The following is a 16,297-nucleotide window of genomic DNA, read 5'->3' as shown; positions in this document are numbered from 1 at the left end:
CCCCCCTCCCACCTTCCTCCCCATCCCATCCCTCTGGGTCTTCCCAGTGCACCAGCCCTGAGCACTTGTCTCATGCATCCAACCCCCCAGGAATTTTTAAAATACTTTCTCTCTTAGAAAAAAAGATTTCCTGTGCTTTAAATCAGTGGTAAATTTTCAAATTCATTTGTTACTCTATAAAAGCAATATCAATCCTATTTAAAATAGGGATTCCCTGGTAGCTCAGCTGGTAAAGAATCTGCCTGCAATGCAGGAGACCCCGGTTCTATTCCTGGGTCGGGAAGATCTCCTGGAGAAGGGAAAGGCTACTCACTCCAGTATTTTGGCCTGGAGAATTCCATGGACTGTATAGTCCATGGGGTTGCAGAGTTGGACACAACTGAGTGACTTTCACTTTCTTTTCACTTTCACTTTATTGGCTAACATGCACTGGTAATATTTTAGCAGTCCCAGTTGCTTAACAGATGTAGATGTTTGATGAAATCCAGATGGTTAAATTATACTCACTTGTCTAAAGAGGAGAGAGGAAACTGGCGGGCTATAGTCCATGGGGTTGCAGAGTTGGACATGACTGAGTGACTAAGTACAGCACAGCACAGTCCAAAGAGGAGCATAACTAGAGAAATTAAAAGAAATCCTCAGGACTTCCCTGGTGGTCCAGTGCTTAAGAATCCACCTGCCAATGCAGGGGACATGGGTTCGATTCCTGGTCTGGGAAGATCCCACATGCAACAGAGCAACTAAGCCCGCGTGTCACAAGCACTGAGCCCGTGTGCCTAGAGCCTGTGCTCCACAAGACAAGCCACCGCAATGAGACACCCGCACACCACGACTAGAGAAAGCCTTCGCAGAGGAACACAGACCCAGTGCAGCCAAAAATAAATAAATAAAAGAAATCCTTGCCATTTAGGCAGTGGCTATCGGCAAAGAAATAGAAACAATGTGTCAGTTTCTTATGGCTGCTGTAACAAGTTACCTGAAACTAAGTGTTTTTGTTTTCTTTTTTTTTTACAGCAGGCAGTGAAAGCACTTTATTATTTTTTTCCATGAACAAATTAGTTCCATCCCTAATGTCTAGGCTTCTTGGGGCGGGGGGTGGGGTGGGGTGGGGTGGGGGTGGGGGGGTGGGGGGGTTGGGGGGTGGGAGGGGTGGGGGGGTGGTGGGGTTGGGAGGGGTGGGAAACCTTAAAGGAAACTGCAAATTTATTGCAGAAAACTTCATTTTTAGCACAGACACTAGTTCTAGCTTCAAGTAGTAGCATCCTTTATTGGATGGTAGAGCTGCTAATACCTATGTGTGCATGCTAAGACACTTCAATTGTGTCCGATTCTGTGCAGCCCCACGGACCATAGCCCACCAGGCTCCTCTCTCCATGGGATTCTCCAGGCAAGAATACTGGAGTGGGTCGCCATGCCCTCCCCCAGGGGACCCTCCTGACCCGGGGGTCAAACCTGTGTCTCTTATATCTCCTGCATTGCAGGCGGGTTCTTTATCACTAGTGCCACCCGGGAAGCTAACATTTACAGGCCCACTTATATATTTTTTGATCCATATGCATGAAATCCGTGGGATCCTGCATATGCGGATCTGCAGTAGGTTGAATTTGCAGATGCGGAGCCCGTGGATGAAGAGGGCCAACTGTATACATTTTTTTATTTCATTCCTTCCCATGTCAGCTAAAAGTCCCCTTCATAAAGTTAAGCGCTATGTTTGCATAGTGTTTGTCACTCAGGTGTGTCCGACTCTTTGTGACCCCAAGGACTATAGCCCACCAGGGCTCCTCTGTCCATGGGATTTTCCAGGCACGAATACTGGAGTGGGTTGCCATTTCCTTCTCCACTGAGTGGTTTTAAATAACAGACATTTATTTTCCAACAGTTCTGGAGGCTGGAAGTCTGAACTCAAGGTGCCAGGAGAGCCACACTCCCTACAAAGGCTCTGCGGAAGCACCCTTCCTGGTCTCTTAACTCCCGATGGTTGGCAGCATTCCTTGGCTTGTGATGCATCCTTCCAGTCTCTATCTTCACATGGCATTCTCCTCTCTGTCTCTGTGCCCAAAACCTCTCTTCCTATAAAGACACTCGTCATATTGGATTTACGGTCTATCCTAACTCAGTATGACCTCATCTAAACTTGATTACCTCTGCAAAGACCCTATTTCCAAATGACATCACATTCACAGGTTTCAGATGGATATGAATTTGCTGGGGGGGGGGCACTATTCAATCCAGCACACAAGTGAAATGTACTCTTTTGAGAGCTGGTACCACCAGGACAATAATTGTACTCTGGGTTTCCAAAAATACCACTGGGGATGGCAAAGGAGTGACTGGTAAAGAAGACAAAGAGGAAAGGCAAAGAGTTCACGAGAGCTGTGAAAGGGAAGGTCCTCACTACTTGTTCGTTATCCGGACTTCTTAGTACCTGGGCAGAATGAATGTTGGGGAAGACAGCCTGACCTGCGAGTTAAAGCTGTTGATCTGACTGATATAGGAAGAATGAAGTATTGTGTGTGAAAACCATAGTTGCTTCAAAATGAACCTGCTCTGTGGAGGAGTAGTTTATGCTCTTCCAGCAGAAATGGGCACATTGGTCACACTGCTGATGGGATGTGTAGCATCCACCCAGACAAGGGACCCATATCCTGCCACCACTCATCATACAGGAAGTCCTCTACATACGAACCTTCAAGCTTCGAACTTTGAAAGATGTAAACATGCGTTCCATCAACATCAGGCATGAGTGAAATTGCAGCTTGCCCTCCCTCTCCTATTGCTGATGATCCTGAAGTCGGTGACTCTTCTTGCCTGTTCACGCCATGCCAGCCCCTGTGACTGTTGTACTGCACTATTGTACTTTTCAAGGTCCTATAAGATTAAAACTGTTTTATTTTTTGTTTGCTTTTTATGTCCTATTTGTGTGAAATGTATTAGAAACCTATTACAGTACAATGCTATTGTGTTAGTTGGTTACCTAGGCTAACTTTGTTAGTTGGGTTAATACAATTGTGTTAGTTGGGTACCTAGGCTAACTTTGTTGGACTTATGAACAAATGGACTTATGAATGCCCTGTTGGAATGTATATAGGGGACTTCCTATATTATAATATGTCCCCTTCCTGGGGCTGAACCTATAGCTAAAAAACCACGAGGCCTTCCCCCACCCAAACTCAGACCAAGGCTGACATACATAACAGAGCTTAAGCCTTTAGGACCAACTTCTCCCTGTATCTCACTGCTAGCCAATACATTGCCAGGCAGTCCATGCAAGTGTTCCCAGCACTATTCCACAAGCCGAAGTAAAAGCTCATGTGCTGGCCACAGTACATACATAGATCACCTTTCACCACATGTGGGGACAGCCGTATCTCATGAAACCCATTCAGTCTTCAATACATCTTGACATTGTCCTGCTCAGATCACTGCTCACTGCTCAGACCCACACACTGCTCAGCAAACCAGGAGCCAGCTCTTACTTGAGAACCAGACCTCCATGTAATAGCCATCTGCCAGGCCAGAACCCATTCTCATACCAAAGCATAACACACTGAGGGCCAGATTGGAATCCAAACAAGAACAAGAGCCAGACAGACAATACAACCTCAGAGGGTTTATAGGGCTAAGTCCACACACCCCCATTTGGCATGGCAGGAAACATCAGAACATGAGTCATGCCCAAGTCATTACTCAGGATACTCTGAGAAGGGCCGCCCCAATCAGACCTTAACATAGATCCTGCACAGAGCTTGGTAAACGATGAGAGAGCCCCCAGCCACGCCCCTGCCTCTACTTGCTCAGCAGAACAAACTGTGATGCTGGTTCCAGCACTGGCTGGAACAACTGCCTGCAGGGCTGCACCCTCTGTGGACTCCTACGGAACAAGACGCAGGACATCTTTGCTTAGACCAGGCTCTGTGCATATGCCACCCCTCAGAACAGGCACCGCGTTCTCAGCTGCTCAGGGTAACAAATGAGACATGATTCCGCCTAGGACCTCATCTCACCTCCTGCAGCCCGCCTGGTCCCGCCACTAGCCAGAACCTTCTCTCTCTCCATGCCTCCTTTCCCACGGGGTCCTTTCCCAAAGCCCACCCCCACCCCCATAACCTGTGACACCTCTTTCATCCCCAGCACAAGATCCAGCCCTTTCTACTCCTCTCTCTATTCGTATCAGAGCCAAGTTTAACAAGAGCAGTCTGTAGTCCTATCACTAATTCCTCACTTTCCATTCACTCCTCTACCCTCCCCCCTCCCTCAAAAGCTGGCCTCTGCCCTCAGGCCTCTCCTGAGATCACCAGCTGCTGCATCCTAAAGGTGCTTTTTCCTGGCTTTTATCTGCTGTACCTGGTTGGGGGATGGGACACTGGGTCCCAGCTTCCTCCATGAACTCCCTCTTCCCCCAGGTCCCTGCATTGGCTCCTGCCTCCCCCCACTTCTCTGCACAACCCTGGGCCCCCCCAGGCCCCCATGGACAGTGATCTCTGGGCCCCTGAGGACCTCCCACTTCTTGGCACAGCCCCCACGTGTCCCCCCAAGGAAGCCTTGACAGACCCCGCCCCCAGCACCCCGACTCCCCTCTCTAGCCCTGTGTGACGGCACTCCCCTCCAGATCCGAGGTCCTCGCGGGCAGGAGCCCCCTGTTTCCCCCCGCTGGGTCCTCCCAGCGGGGCTTGGTGTCCAGCTCTGAGCCAGGGCTTGATGCACCCGGCTACCCCTGGAGCCGGAGGGATCCCTGAGACCCCAGGAGAGCAGGAGAGGAGGCGCCTGGCCCCGCACGTGGCTGCGGGGGAAGCTGCTGCGGGGGGTGGGGAGGTCGTCCCATGAGGCCTGCTCCCGGTGAGTGGCCAGCGCTAATGACCCGGTAAGGGCTCCGTAAATGGGAGTTAAATCAGCAGAGAGGCGTCTGTGCAAACTCGGCGGTCAGGAGAGGCGTGAAGGGCCCTTGAATCCCGCTGTTAGTGAGGATAATTTGGCAGAAGAGAGCGGCTCGTGGGCGGAGGGAGGGAGAGGCGCCGGCTGCGGGAGACGGAGCAGGAGAGCCCCAGGGTCTCAGGTCAAGTGCGGGGCTCCCCACCCAGGCGTCTGGGCACTGCGGGGGGCCGGGTCTCTCCCTGCGGGCACAGTCCAGGCCCTCTCCACACGAGGGGGGTCCACATTCCCTCACGGGCGTGAGGGGCGCTCTCCCCCTCCTTTCCCCAAAAACCCCACTTTCCATTTTGAAGCCTGGACAGAGCCCTGGGTGGGACAGATGGTCATCCTCGGCGGGGCGGGAAGGCCTGTGGGTCTCTTCCCCGCTGCTGTTTAGAGCAGAGGACACCAGTGGGGCCTTGGTCAGAGTCACAGCACCCCCAGGATGTGCCAGGGACGACTGAGGGTCTGCACGGGGCTCGGGGGTGGGCTGAGGGCTGCCTGGAGGTGACATGGATTGGACCTTCTTCCGGAGGGACTGTCCTCGAGGAGCTGGGTCTTATCTCTGGTTTGGGGTCCCTGTGCTTGGCAGCCATGCTCTGAGGGTTCATGCTCCACTATCCATCTGTAAGGGCAGAGCCTTAGGTGCAAGCTGCAGATAATGAGAAACTCAATAAGCCTGAAATTAACCCTGAGCTGTTTTGCCAAAGTTCTTAACTGGTGCTGGTCCCTGGTCAGAGTACAATATGTATTGATCACTAGTGTGGCTTTGTGACCATGGGTTCCAGGAATTTCAGGGCAGTTTGCACTACAGTGTCAGCATTATTTTACTCCTTTTACATTGAGAATAAATTCACATAACATAAAATTTGCAAAGTGTACAAGTCAATGGTTTCTGGTATAATCACAACATTATACAACCATCACAAGTATCTAATTCCAGAACATTTTCATTACCCCAGAAAGAAACCCCATGTCTCCCAATTTCCCCCTCCCTCCAGCCCCTAGCAACCACTGAGCTACCTATTCTCTGTCTCTATGGATTTTCCTATTTTGTACATTTCATATATATGTAGAATTACACTGTAGCCTTTGTGGCTGGCTTCTTTTACTTAGGAAAGCGCTTTCAAAATGCCTCCATGTTTGCAGTATGTGTCATTACTTCATTCCTTTTTATGGCTGAGTAACATTCCATTTCGGAGAAGATAATGGCAACCCACTCCAGTACTCTTGCCTGGAAAATCCCATGGACAGAGGAGCCTGGTGGGCTGCAGTCCATGGGGTCGCTAAGAGTCGGACACGACTGAGCAGCTTCACTTTCACTTTTCACTTCCATGCATTGGAGAAGGAAATGGCAGCCCACTCCAGTTGTTCTTGCCTGGAGAATCCCAGGGACGGGGGAGCCTGGTGGGCTGCCGTCTATGGGGTCGCACAGAGTCGGACACGACTGAAGTGACTTAGCAGCAGCAGCAACATTCCATTTACGGATATACCACATTTTGGTTATCCATTCACCAATCGATGGACATTTGTTCCCTCTTTTTCATTGTTATGAATAATGCTGCTATGAACATTCATGTACAGGCACACCTCATAGATAGTATGGGTTTGGTTCCAGATCACTGCAATAAAGCTAATATCCCAATAAAGGGAGTCACATGAGGTTTCCCAGGACATATGAAAGTCATATTGACACTATACTATAGGCTCTCAAGTGTGTAATAGTATTATGTACAAAAAAAAGTATATACCTTTAATAAAAAATACTTTATTGCTAAAAAATGCCAACCATCATCTGAGCCTTCAGCGAGTTATAATCTTTTCACAATGGTAATGTCAAAGGTCACTGAACACAGATTACCATAACGATTTTAATAATAATGGAAAAGTTTGAACTGTTTTGAGAATTACCAAAGTGTGACTCAGAGACATGAAGTGAGTAAGTACTGTTGGAAAAATAATACCAGTAGAATTGCTGGACGCAGGGTAGCAACAAACCTTCAATTTGTAAAAAACATAGTATCTACAAAGAGTAATAAAGTGAGCTACAATGAAGCGAGGTGTGTCTGCACAAGTTTTTATGTGAATTTATGTTTTTCACTTCCTTGGATATATACCTAGGAGTGGAATTACTGGGTCATATGGCAACTCTGAATTTAACTTTTTTAAGGATTTGCCAAACTGTTTTCCAAAGTGACTGCACTATTTTATATTCTCACCACTATGTCTGAGGGTTCCCATTTCTCCAGATCCTTGCCATTACCTTTTCCCATTGTTTTTTGTTTGTTTTAAAGTTATATCCATCTTAGTGGCTGTGAAGTAGTACCTCTTGAGTCTGGTTGTCATTTCCCTAGTGAATACTGATGTTGAATATTTTTTCTTCATTTATTGGTCATTTGTAGGTCTTCTTCAGATAATTTTTTTCAGACCCTTTGACCATTTTAAAATTGAGTTATTTGGGGACTTCCCTGGTGGTCTAGCAGTTAAGACTCTGTGCTTCCAATGCAGGGAGCACAGGTTAGATTCCTGGTCAGGGAACTAGGATCCCACATGCCGTGTGGCCAAAAATAAACAAACAAAAAAACTCAGAAAGAAAGAAAACTGGGTTATTTGTCTTCTTGTTGTTGCATTGTAAGAGTTCTTTGTATATTCTGGATACTCAAGCACTTATTTTTCATAGTACTGAGATTAATGATTTGCACCTGGTCTTGACACCACACACCTTCTTCTGGCCCAGGGCTCTGGGCTTGAACTTCTGTGGTCCCCGACCTGAGAGAGAAAGCGTCCTGCCACGGCCCTTACAAAGGACACTTGGAGCTTGCTGCTGGCCTGGCCACTCTCCTTTCAAGCAGCCTTTGCCTGTGATGTGTATCCCCACTTTCTAGCTCTGTTGCACCCTTCTCCTATAATAACCCGTACAATTGTAAGCATTGTCATGGGGGGTCCTCTGGGTCTTTTTCAGCAGCCCAACTCGGTTTAACTACTGGGACTTTCAAGAAGGGGAGTTGTGGCTGCTTGTTGCCTGGAGATTTTTGAAAGCAGTTGGACTGTAGAACTAAGCCACACCAGCATGGTAGGAAAGAACTGAAATGTGCCACCTAGACAGGAGACATCTAGACATGAGAGAGGCCCAAAGGCTGTCTGATTTCAAAGCCCACGCTTTTCATCACTTGTCTGTACTCCTTTCTGTCTCTTTGTTAGGGATTCCTGTCACAAAGGGAGTCTTCCTGTTTCATAACCTTGTCTCTCTTCTCAGAAATGATACTCAGAATATTTTTTTCTTTCTTCCCTCTGTCCTCACTTCCCTCTCCTGTTCCCTACCTGTCCTTATTCCCTGCCCCTTCCCCTCTTCCTTCTCTTCCCTGCTTCTTTTTTTTTTCATTTATATTCCTCCCTTCCCTCCCTCCCTCCTTTACTCTTTTGTTTTTATTTTCCTTCCTTCCCTTCTCCCTTCTATCTCTCCTTCCCCTCTCCCTCTTCTTTCATCCTTTCTCTTCCTCTCTCCCTCCCTTCCTCCTTCCTTCTGTCTGTCCCTCCCGCCCTCCTCATCTACCGTTGGGTTTCTCCCATTGTCTGTCCTGTCATCTTGCAGTCCTGAGTCAAAACCTTGCTTAACCCTCTACTTCACAATATCTTGGAAAAACTGGACCCAGAGTTTCATCTTAGCCTCCTGCCAGAAGCATAGTTGGAAGAGCATGGAGAATGCTCCCTAGCCCACCTCACAAGTACCTGACAGACAGGGTGGGATAGCAAACCTTGCCCATGAGAGGAAAGTGATGGATATTTTCCATGGATCTCCTTACAACCCACTCCCCAAATCCATGCTCCACTTTTTTCTACCATGCCCTGTACCCCAGGAGGTTACCCCTTCCATAGTCTGTATTACATGAGCTCCCTTGCCCTCTGGCTTCTGGTTAGGTTTGGCCAGTGGCAAGCACTGATGTGAGATTAGAGGCTGAGAAGAAAGAGAAGTTAAAATATTTATTCTCTCTGCCCCCTTCCTGCCCATCCCTGGTTGTAGAAAGGGACGTTCCTCAATGGCCACAACTGCTACCAGGCAGCCTTCTGGTTCTACTCCATGTCTCACCGGACTCTAGTAGTACCTCCCTCTGCCTTTTCTGCTTGAGGGGTGATAATGACTTCCTTCTGATGCTTCTCCAGCACACTTCAGCATCCCTTATCGCTTCCCTTATTCTTGCCCACATCTTCAGTCAAGTCACCTCAGATAAATCCTTTGAGCGTGTCATCTATTTTGTTGTTGATGTTTTGTTTTGGAGGGCTTTTCATTTTGTTTTGGGTTTTTTGTTGTTTTTCAGGGGGATGTGTTTTGTTTTGTTTCTCAAGGGGTTTGTTTTGGTTTTTTGTTTTGTTTTGGGGGGTTTGTTGTTTGTTTTCTTTTTAGGCTGGGCATGCAGGATCTTAGTTCCCCAACCAGGGATCGAACCCGCACCCCCTGCATTGGAAGCACAGAGTCTTAACCACTGGACCGCCAGGGAAGTCCCTCTCTGCTTTTTTTTTTCCCCCAGGACAAAAAATTCATTGCCTGGTGATGAATTCAACCTGCCCTAGAATGGGGGCCAGGATAGTGCCATTTGCATTGAGCCTGGGGCTTTCCTCCCCATCAAGTGACAGTACATATCAGAGCCATGGACTTGGGTCCTAGAAAAATAGACTAATACAGATCTGAAGTAAGGGTGCAAAAGACATTTATGCTTTCTTACAAGGCTCTTGGCATTTTTGTGAAAAGGGGAGGTAAGAAGGCCAGGCTTCACCAGGACTACCAGACCCCAAACAAAGAGGGTGGTAGAGAACCACGTCTACTTCTGCTAACCCCCGGCATACTGGCTGGTCTACAGAGGTCAGCGCTACTCCAAAACATGTCAGTTCAGTTCAGTGCAGTTGCTCAGTCGTGTCCGACTCTTTGCGACCCCATGAACCACAGCACACCAGGCCTCCCTGTCCATCACCAACTCCCAGAGTCCACCCAAACCCATGTCCATTGTGTCAGTGATGCCATCCAACCATCTCATCCTCTGTCATCCCCTTCTCCTCCTGCCCTCAATCTTTCCCAGCATCAGGGTCTTCTCAAATGAGTCAGTTCTCTGCATCAGGAGGACAAAGCTTTGGAGTTTCAGCTTCAACATCAATCCTTCCAACAAACACCCAGGACTGATCTCCTTTAGGATGGACTGGTTGGATCTCCTTACAGTCCAAGGGACTCTCAAGAGTCTTCTCCAACACCACAGTTCAAAAGCATCAATTCTTTGGCACTCAGCTTTCTTTATAGTCCAACTCTCACATCCATATGTGACCACTGGAAAAACCATAGCCTTGACTAGATGGAACTTTGTTGGCAAAGTAATGTCTCTGCTTTTTAATATGCTATCTAGGTTGGTCATAACTTTCCTTCCAAGGAGTAAGCGTCTTTTAATTTCATGGCTGCAATCACCATCTGCAGTGATTTTGGAGCCCAGAAAAATAAAGTCAGCCACTGTTTCCACTGTTTCCCCATCTATTTGCCATGAAGTGATGGGACTGGATGCCATGATCTTAGTTTTCTGAATGTTGAGCTTTAAGCCAACTTTTTCACTCTCCTCTTTCACTTTCATCAAGAGACTCTTTAGTTCTTCTTCACTTTCTGCCATAAGGGTGGTGTCATCTGCATATCTGAGGTTATTGATATTTCTCCTGGCAATCCTGATTCCAGCTTGTGCTTCCTCCAGCCCAGCGTTTCTCATGATGTACTCTGCATGTAAGTTAAATAAGCAGGGTGACAATATACAGCCTTGATGTACTCCTTTTCCTATTTGGAACCAGTCTGTTGGTCCATGTCCAGTTCTAACTGTTGCTTCCTGACCTGTATACAGATTTCTCAAGAGGCAGGTCAGATGGTCTGGTATTCCCATCTCCTTCAGAATTTTCCACAGTTTATTGTGATCCACATAGTCAAAGGCTTTGGCATAGTCAATAAAGCAGAAATAGATGTTTTTCTGGAACTCTCTTGCTTTTTCGATGATCCAGCAGATGTTGGCAATTTGATCTCTGGTTCCTCTGCCTTTTCTTTTTTTTTATTTTTATTTTTTTTCCATTTATTTTTATTAGTTGGAGGCTAATTACTTTACAATATTGTAGTGGTTTTTGCCATACATTGACATGAATCAGCCATGGATTTATATGTATTCCCCATCCCGATCCCCCCTCCCACCTCCCTCTCCACCCGATCCCTCTGGGTCTTCCCAGTGCACCAGCCCCGAGCACTTGTCTCATGTATCCAACCTGGGCTGGTGATCTGTTTCACCCTTGATAATATACATGTTTCGATGCTGTTCTCTCTAAACATCCCACCCTCGCCTTCTCCCACAGAGTCCAAAAGTCTGTTCTGTACATCTGTGTCTCTTTTTCTGTCTTGCATATAGGGTTATCGTTACCATCTTTCTAAATTCCATATATATGCGTTAGTAAAATATGGAACGCTTCATGAATTTGCGTGTCATCCTTGCACAGGGGCCATGCTAATCTTCTCTGTATCATTCCAATTTTAGTATATGTGCTGCTGAAGCGAGCACTCCTCTGCCTTTTCTAAAACCAGCCTGAACCTCTGGAATTTCACGGTTCACATATTGCTGAAGCCTGGCTTGGAGAATTTTGAGCATTACTTTACTAGCATGTGAGATGAGTGCAGTTGTGTGGTAGTTTGAGCATTCTTTGGCATTGCCTTTCTTTGGGATTGGAATGAAAACTGACCTTTTCCAGTCCTGTGGCCACTGCTGAGTTTTCCAAATTTGCTAGCATATTGAGTGCAGCACTTTCACAGAATCATCTTTTAGGATTTGAAATAGCTCAACTGGAATTCCATCACCTCCACTAGCTTGTTGTTTGTAGTGATGCTTCCTAAGGCCCACCTGACTTCACATTCCAGGATGTCCAGCTCTAGGTGAGTGTGAGTGATCACACCTTCGTGATTATCTGGGTCGTGAAGATCTTTTTTGTACAGTTCTTCTGTGTATTCTTGCCACCTCTTCTTAATATCTTCTGCTTCTGTTAGGTCCATACCATTTCTGTCCTTTATTGAGCCCATCTTTGCATAAAATGTTCCCTTGGTATCTCTAATTTTTTAAGAGATCTCTAGTCTTTCCCATTCTATTGTTTTCCTCTATTTCTTTGCATTGATCACTGAGGAAGGCTTTCTTATCTCTCCTTGCTATTCTTTGGAACTCTGCATTCAAATAGGTATATCTTTCCTTTTCTCCTTTGCTTTTCACTTCTCTTCTTTTCACAGCTATTTGTAAGGCCTCCTCAGACAGCCATTTTGCTTTTTTGCATTTCTTTTTCTTGGGGATGATCTTGCTCCCTGCCTCCTATACAATGTCATGAACCTCTGTCCATAGTTCATCAGGCACTCTGTCTATCAGATCTAGTTCCTTAAATCTATTTCTCACTTCCACTGTATAGTCATAAGGGATTTGATTTAGGTCATACCTGAATGGTCTAGTGGTTTTCCCCACTTTCTTCAATTTAAGTCTGAATTTGGCAATAAGGAGCTCATGATCTGAGCCACAGTCCACTCCCAGTCTTGTTTCTGCTGACTGCATAGAGCTACTTCATGGCAGTAAGCAATCATATCTGAAGCAGAGAGAGTGATCAATCAAGATGTCATTTTCGTCCTTTGTAGGGTAGTGAGAGTACTGGGTGTTTCCTTTGCTTGCACTGTTCCCAAGTCAACTATTTGGCATCCTTCATGATCTCCTGGAATGTCAGTAATCATCTAAGAAAATGACTATTGTGGGTCTCCTGGTCCATGTTAATTGTTCCCATGGCCAGAATTCAACCATGTCTGGGCATGTCTTCTCATAACCTGGAGAGGCAGGCAACACAAAGATATTTTTTGCATCAGTATCAAATTGCTCAGGACACCTGTGTAAAGGAGGTTTGCATGGGCACCTGGGGAGACATGAAAATAAAGAAGATGGTACCCAGAAGATGCTGGGATGTTGATTCCCTTGCCCAGCCTCAGAGACACATGTTTGAGCCCTATATGGAGAAAGGCTAATGGCATAAGCTGGTGGATCTGGTTCCCAGCAGAGGTGTAATAACGTGGGAGGGGAGCACTACCCTGACACCTCGATCATTTGCAGCTTCAGTGATATAAGGAGCCTATACTCAACACAGATGTTCTGTGTGATGAAAATTATGAAAAACTTGGAAGTAAGGCAAAAGGATGTCATTTCCATGTTACAGTCTAACAGGCTGCCCAAAGATTATTTGTCTAGAGGGATATGTTTTGTTTGACTTACTATTTATCATTGATTACAGCCAAGTCTCTCTGAAGTCTCTGTTAACTTGCAGACTATTTGTAGAGATGCAAATGCTTCTGTCAAACAGAAATGATGGCCTCCAAGCTAACAATTGCATTTCCCTATAGGACATTAAACAGTATTGTATCGAAATCAAACTTCATCGTTTTACTTTAGAATTATTTCTTTGAGTGCCTATATGCACTTTCTTTCAGATTCTCCTTTGTTTATTTATTTGTTGTACTGGGTCATCACTACTGTGCAGTGGCTTCTCTTGACACGAAGCGTGGGCTCTAGGGTGTAGAGGCTTCAGTACTTGTGGCGTACGGGCTTGGCTTCCCCAGCATGTGGGATCTTCCCAGACCAGGGATTGAACCCATGTCCTCTGCATGGGCAGGTGAATTCTTATCCACTGGACCACCAGGGACGTCAAAATTCTCCTTTGAACCAACTTACCATACTGCTGTCTCCTCATTAATGAGTTAAATATTTATAGGGGCTTATTCTATATTTTTTATGTCACACAGTTTTAAGCATTTGTATTAGAGTTTAGCTGCTTTACACTGTTGCATTAGTTTCTGCTGTATAGCAAAGGGAATCAGTTATGTGTATACATATATCCCCTCTTTTTTTAGATTTCCTTCCCATTTAGGTCACCACAGAACACTGAGTAGAGATCTCTGCGCTATATAGTAGGTTCTCCTTGTCACATTTTCAGTTTTCTAAAAATTATACTTTGACAGTGGACACATAGCTATGGCAAAGGTGAAATACTCTTGAGGTGTTTAATTGAACAGTGGATATCAATGAGAGGGCTGAGGCAAGTGAGGAGAATGGTGGGTGCCATAAGGTAATGACAGCTGAAAGATAGGTTCATGAGGACACTAGAAATATCTCCTGGGGGCCTTGCAGACGCCGCCACCCCGGAGCCTTCCTTGCTGTCTAGCCATGGTCAACCCCACCGTCTTCTTCGACATCGCTGTCGACGGCGAGCCCTTGGGCCGCGTCTCTTTTGAGCTGTTTGCAGACAAAGTTCCAAAGACAGCAGAAAACTTTCGTGCTCTGAGCACTGGGGAGAAAGGATTTGGTTATAAAGGTTCCTGCTTTCACAGAATAATTCCGGGATTTATGTGCCAGGGTGGTGACTTCACACGCCATAATGGTACTGGTGGCAAGTCCATCTATGGTGAGAAATTTGATGATGAGAATTTCATCCTGAAGCATACAGGTCCTGGCATCTTGTCCATGGCAAATGCTGGCCCCAACACAAACGGTTCCCAGTTTTTCATCTGCACTGCCAAGACTGAGTGGTTGGATGGCAAGCATGTGGTCTTCGGCAAGGTGAAAGAGGGCATGAATATTGTGGAAGCCATGGAGCGCTTTGGGTCCAGAAATGGCAAGACCAGCAAGAAGATCACCATTGCTGACTGTGGACAAATCTAATAAATTTGACTTGTGTTTTACTTAACCACCAGACCATTCCTTCTGTAGCCCAGGAGAGCACCCCTTCACCCCCATATGCTCGAAATATCCCATAATCTTTGTGCTCTCGCTACAGTTCTTTGGGTTCCATATTTTCCTTATCCCCCTCCAAGTTTAGCTGGATTGCAAAGTTAAATTTATGATTATGAAATAAAAACTAAACAATTAAAAAAAAAAAAGAAATATCTCCTGGGGACTCCCAGACATGACTTGGTGAAACAAACATTTTGCCTAAAGTTCCTGATTTCATCTTGATTGTGAAGGCAGAAGGAACTCAGAAAAGGGAAGCTGTCCAAGTTTCACTGAGACATTATTTCAAAACCTTTTCATGAAAACTTCTAATTGGATATCCTTTGGCCAACTCCAACTCATGTCTAAAACTGTACTTCTTTTTCCACTCAAACTTACTTCTACCATTTTCCCCACTTCTTAAATGGCAACTCTCCTCACCCAGTCCTTCAAGCCTGAAACTGAAAAGTCATCCTGGACTTCTCTAGACTCTACATATAATCAATATGGTCAACGTAAATAAAAAGGTAAACTGAGACAGCCTCAATTTACCAGAAATTTAGTTTACTTGGGAATAGCAGAGAAATTGCAATTCAAGAAATGCAAGCTGTATCAAGCTACAGGTGAGTCCCTTGAGGGTTCAGGGTGGGCTGCATTTATGGGCAAGGAGTGCAAAGAGGAGGATGTCCAGCCAGAGTCTAAGCAGCAAGTTCACTGGCTTGAGGATGGGGAGAGATGTTCGTTGGTCAGGAGATAAGTCTCTGTCCTCTGGAAGTCAGGCATTTATGGGAAATCAGTCTCTCGGTTAAGTTCCATTCTTCTGAAGACACATGCCTGAGATTCTCTATCCCCAATCCTCCGATTCCATTTCAGGTTGAAACCCTCTCACAGTACCCAAGTCTTAACTAATTCTATCTCATAAACATTTTCCCCTTCCTGCTACTGTTTTCTCAATTCAGTTCTTTATCACCTCTCGCTTGATTAGCCTCCTCACCTGACTTAGGTTTCACCTTTCTTATCACTCATCCTGCCAGTCTAGTTTATACAATGTTGCCAGTTTCATCTCATTAAAAAATATTATAATCATGTTACTCTGATTAAAACCCTTCAAGGGCGGGGGTGGGGGTGGGGAACCCTTCAAGGGAAGCCAGTGTAGAAGTGGAGTTGATGGAATTTGATAACCAAGTGAGTTAAGCAATCCAGGATGTGAAAAGAATCTTCAACGTTTTTACTGCCTATAGGGTAAAGTCCAGTCCAGGCTCATAACACTAAGGCAATTTACACCTGCTCTCAACTTACTTTATCAGTCTCATTTTCAGGCCCTCCCTAACAAATACCCTACACTATGATTACATCGCACTTCTCACCATGCTCTTCATGCTTCCTAGTCTTGTGGCCACTGTTCCCATTGTCCCAAACGACCTCATCTCTCTTCTCTGCTAAGTACATTCCCATTCACCTGTCAAATTCCTCCAGGTGGAACTCACTGGTGTCTCCTTAAATTTGGCACCATAGATGCCTTAATCCTGACACTGGTAGCCCTTGACCAGCTTACCAGCCAACTGGTGGTCACAACTCAATGTCCTCCTCCACTATGTGACAAC

General features: G+C 46.0%; 1 protein-coding gene and 1 non-coding gene across 2 annotated transcripts; one reads left to right on the top strand and one right to left on the bottom strand.

The window, feature by feature from the left end:
* Positions 1-11,367: 11,367 nt before the first annotated feature.
* On the bottom strand, positions 11,368-11,474 carry LOC139033342 (U6 spliceosomal RNA). Its single transcript, XR_011485927.1, has one exon. It is a non-coding gene; the product is annotated as a U6 spliceosomal RNA (small nuclear RNA).
* A 2,633-nt stretch (positions 11,475-14,107) lies between these two features.
* Positions 14,108-14,867, top strand: LOC110147856 (peptidyl-prolyl cis-trans isomerase A). The gene has a single exon (XM_070462265.1). The coding sequence runs from the start codon at positions 14,151-14,153 to the stop codon at positions 14,643-14,645; it is 495 nt and encodes a 164-aa protein (XP_070318366.1). The 5' UTR covers positions 14,108-14,150; the 3' UTR covers positions 14,646-14,867.
* The last annotated feature ends 1,430 nt before the right edge of the window (positions 14,868-16,297 follow it).

This window comes from Odocoileus virginianus, unplaced genomic scaffold, assembly GCF_023699985.2.
Source record: "Odocoileus virginianus isolate 20LAN1187 ecotype Illinois unplaced genomic scaffold, Ovbor_1.2 Unplaced_Scaffold_2, whole genome shotgun sequence".
NCBI lineage: Eukaryota > Metazoa > Chordata > Mammalia > Artiodactyla > Cervidae > Odocoileus > Odocoileus virginianus.
Note: the sequence above shows the minus strand (reverse complement) of the source record. Positions and strands in the feature narration are given on the sequence as shown.

Coding starts and splice junctions, on each gene's coding strand:
- LOC110147856 (XM_070462265.1), top strand. CDS start 14,151: ATGGTCAACCCCACCGTCTTCTTCGACATCGCTGTCGACGGCGAGCCC.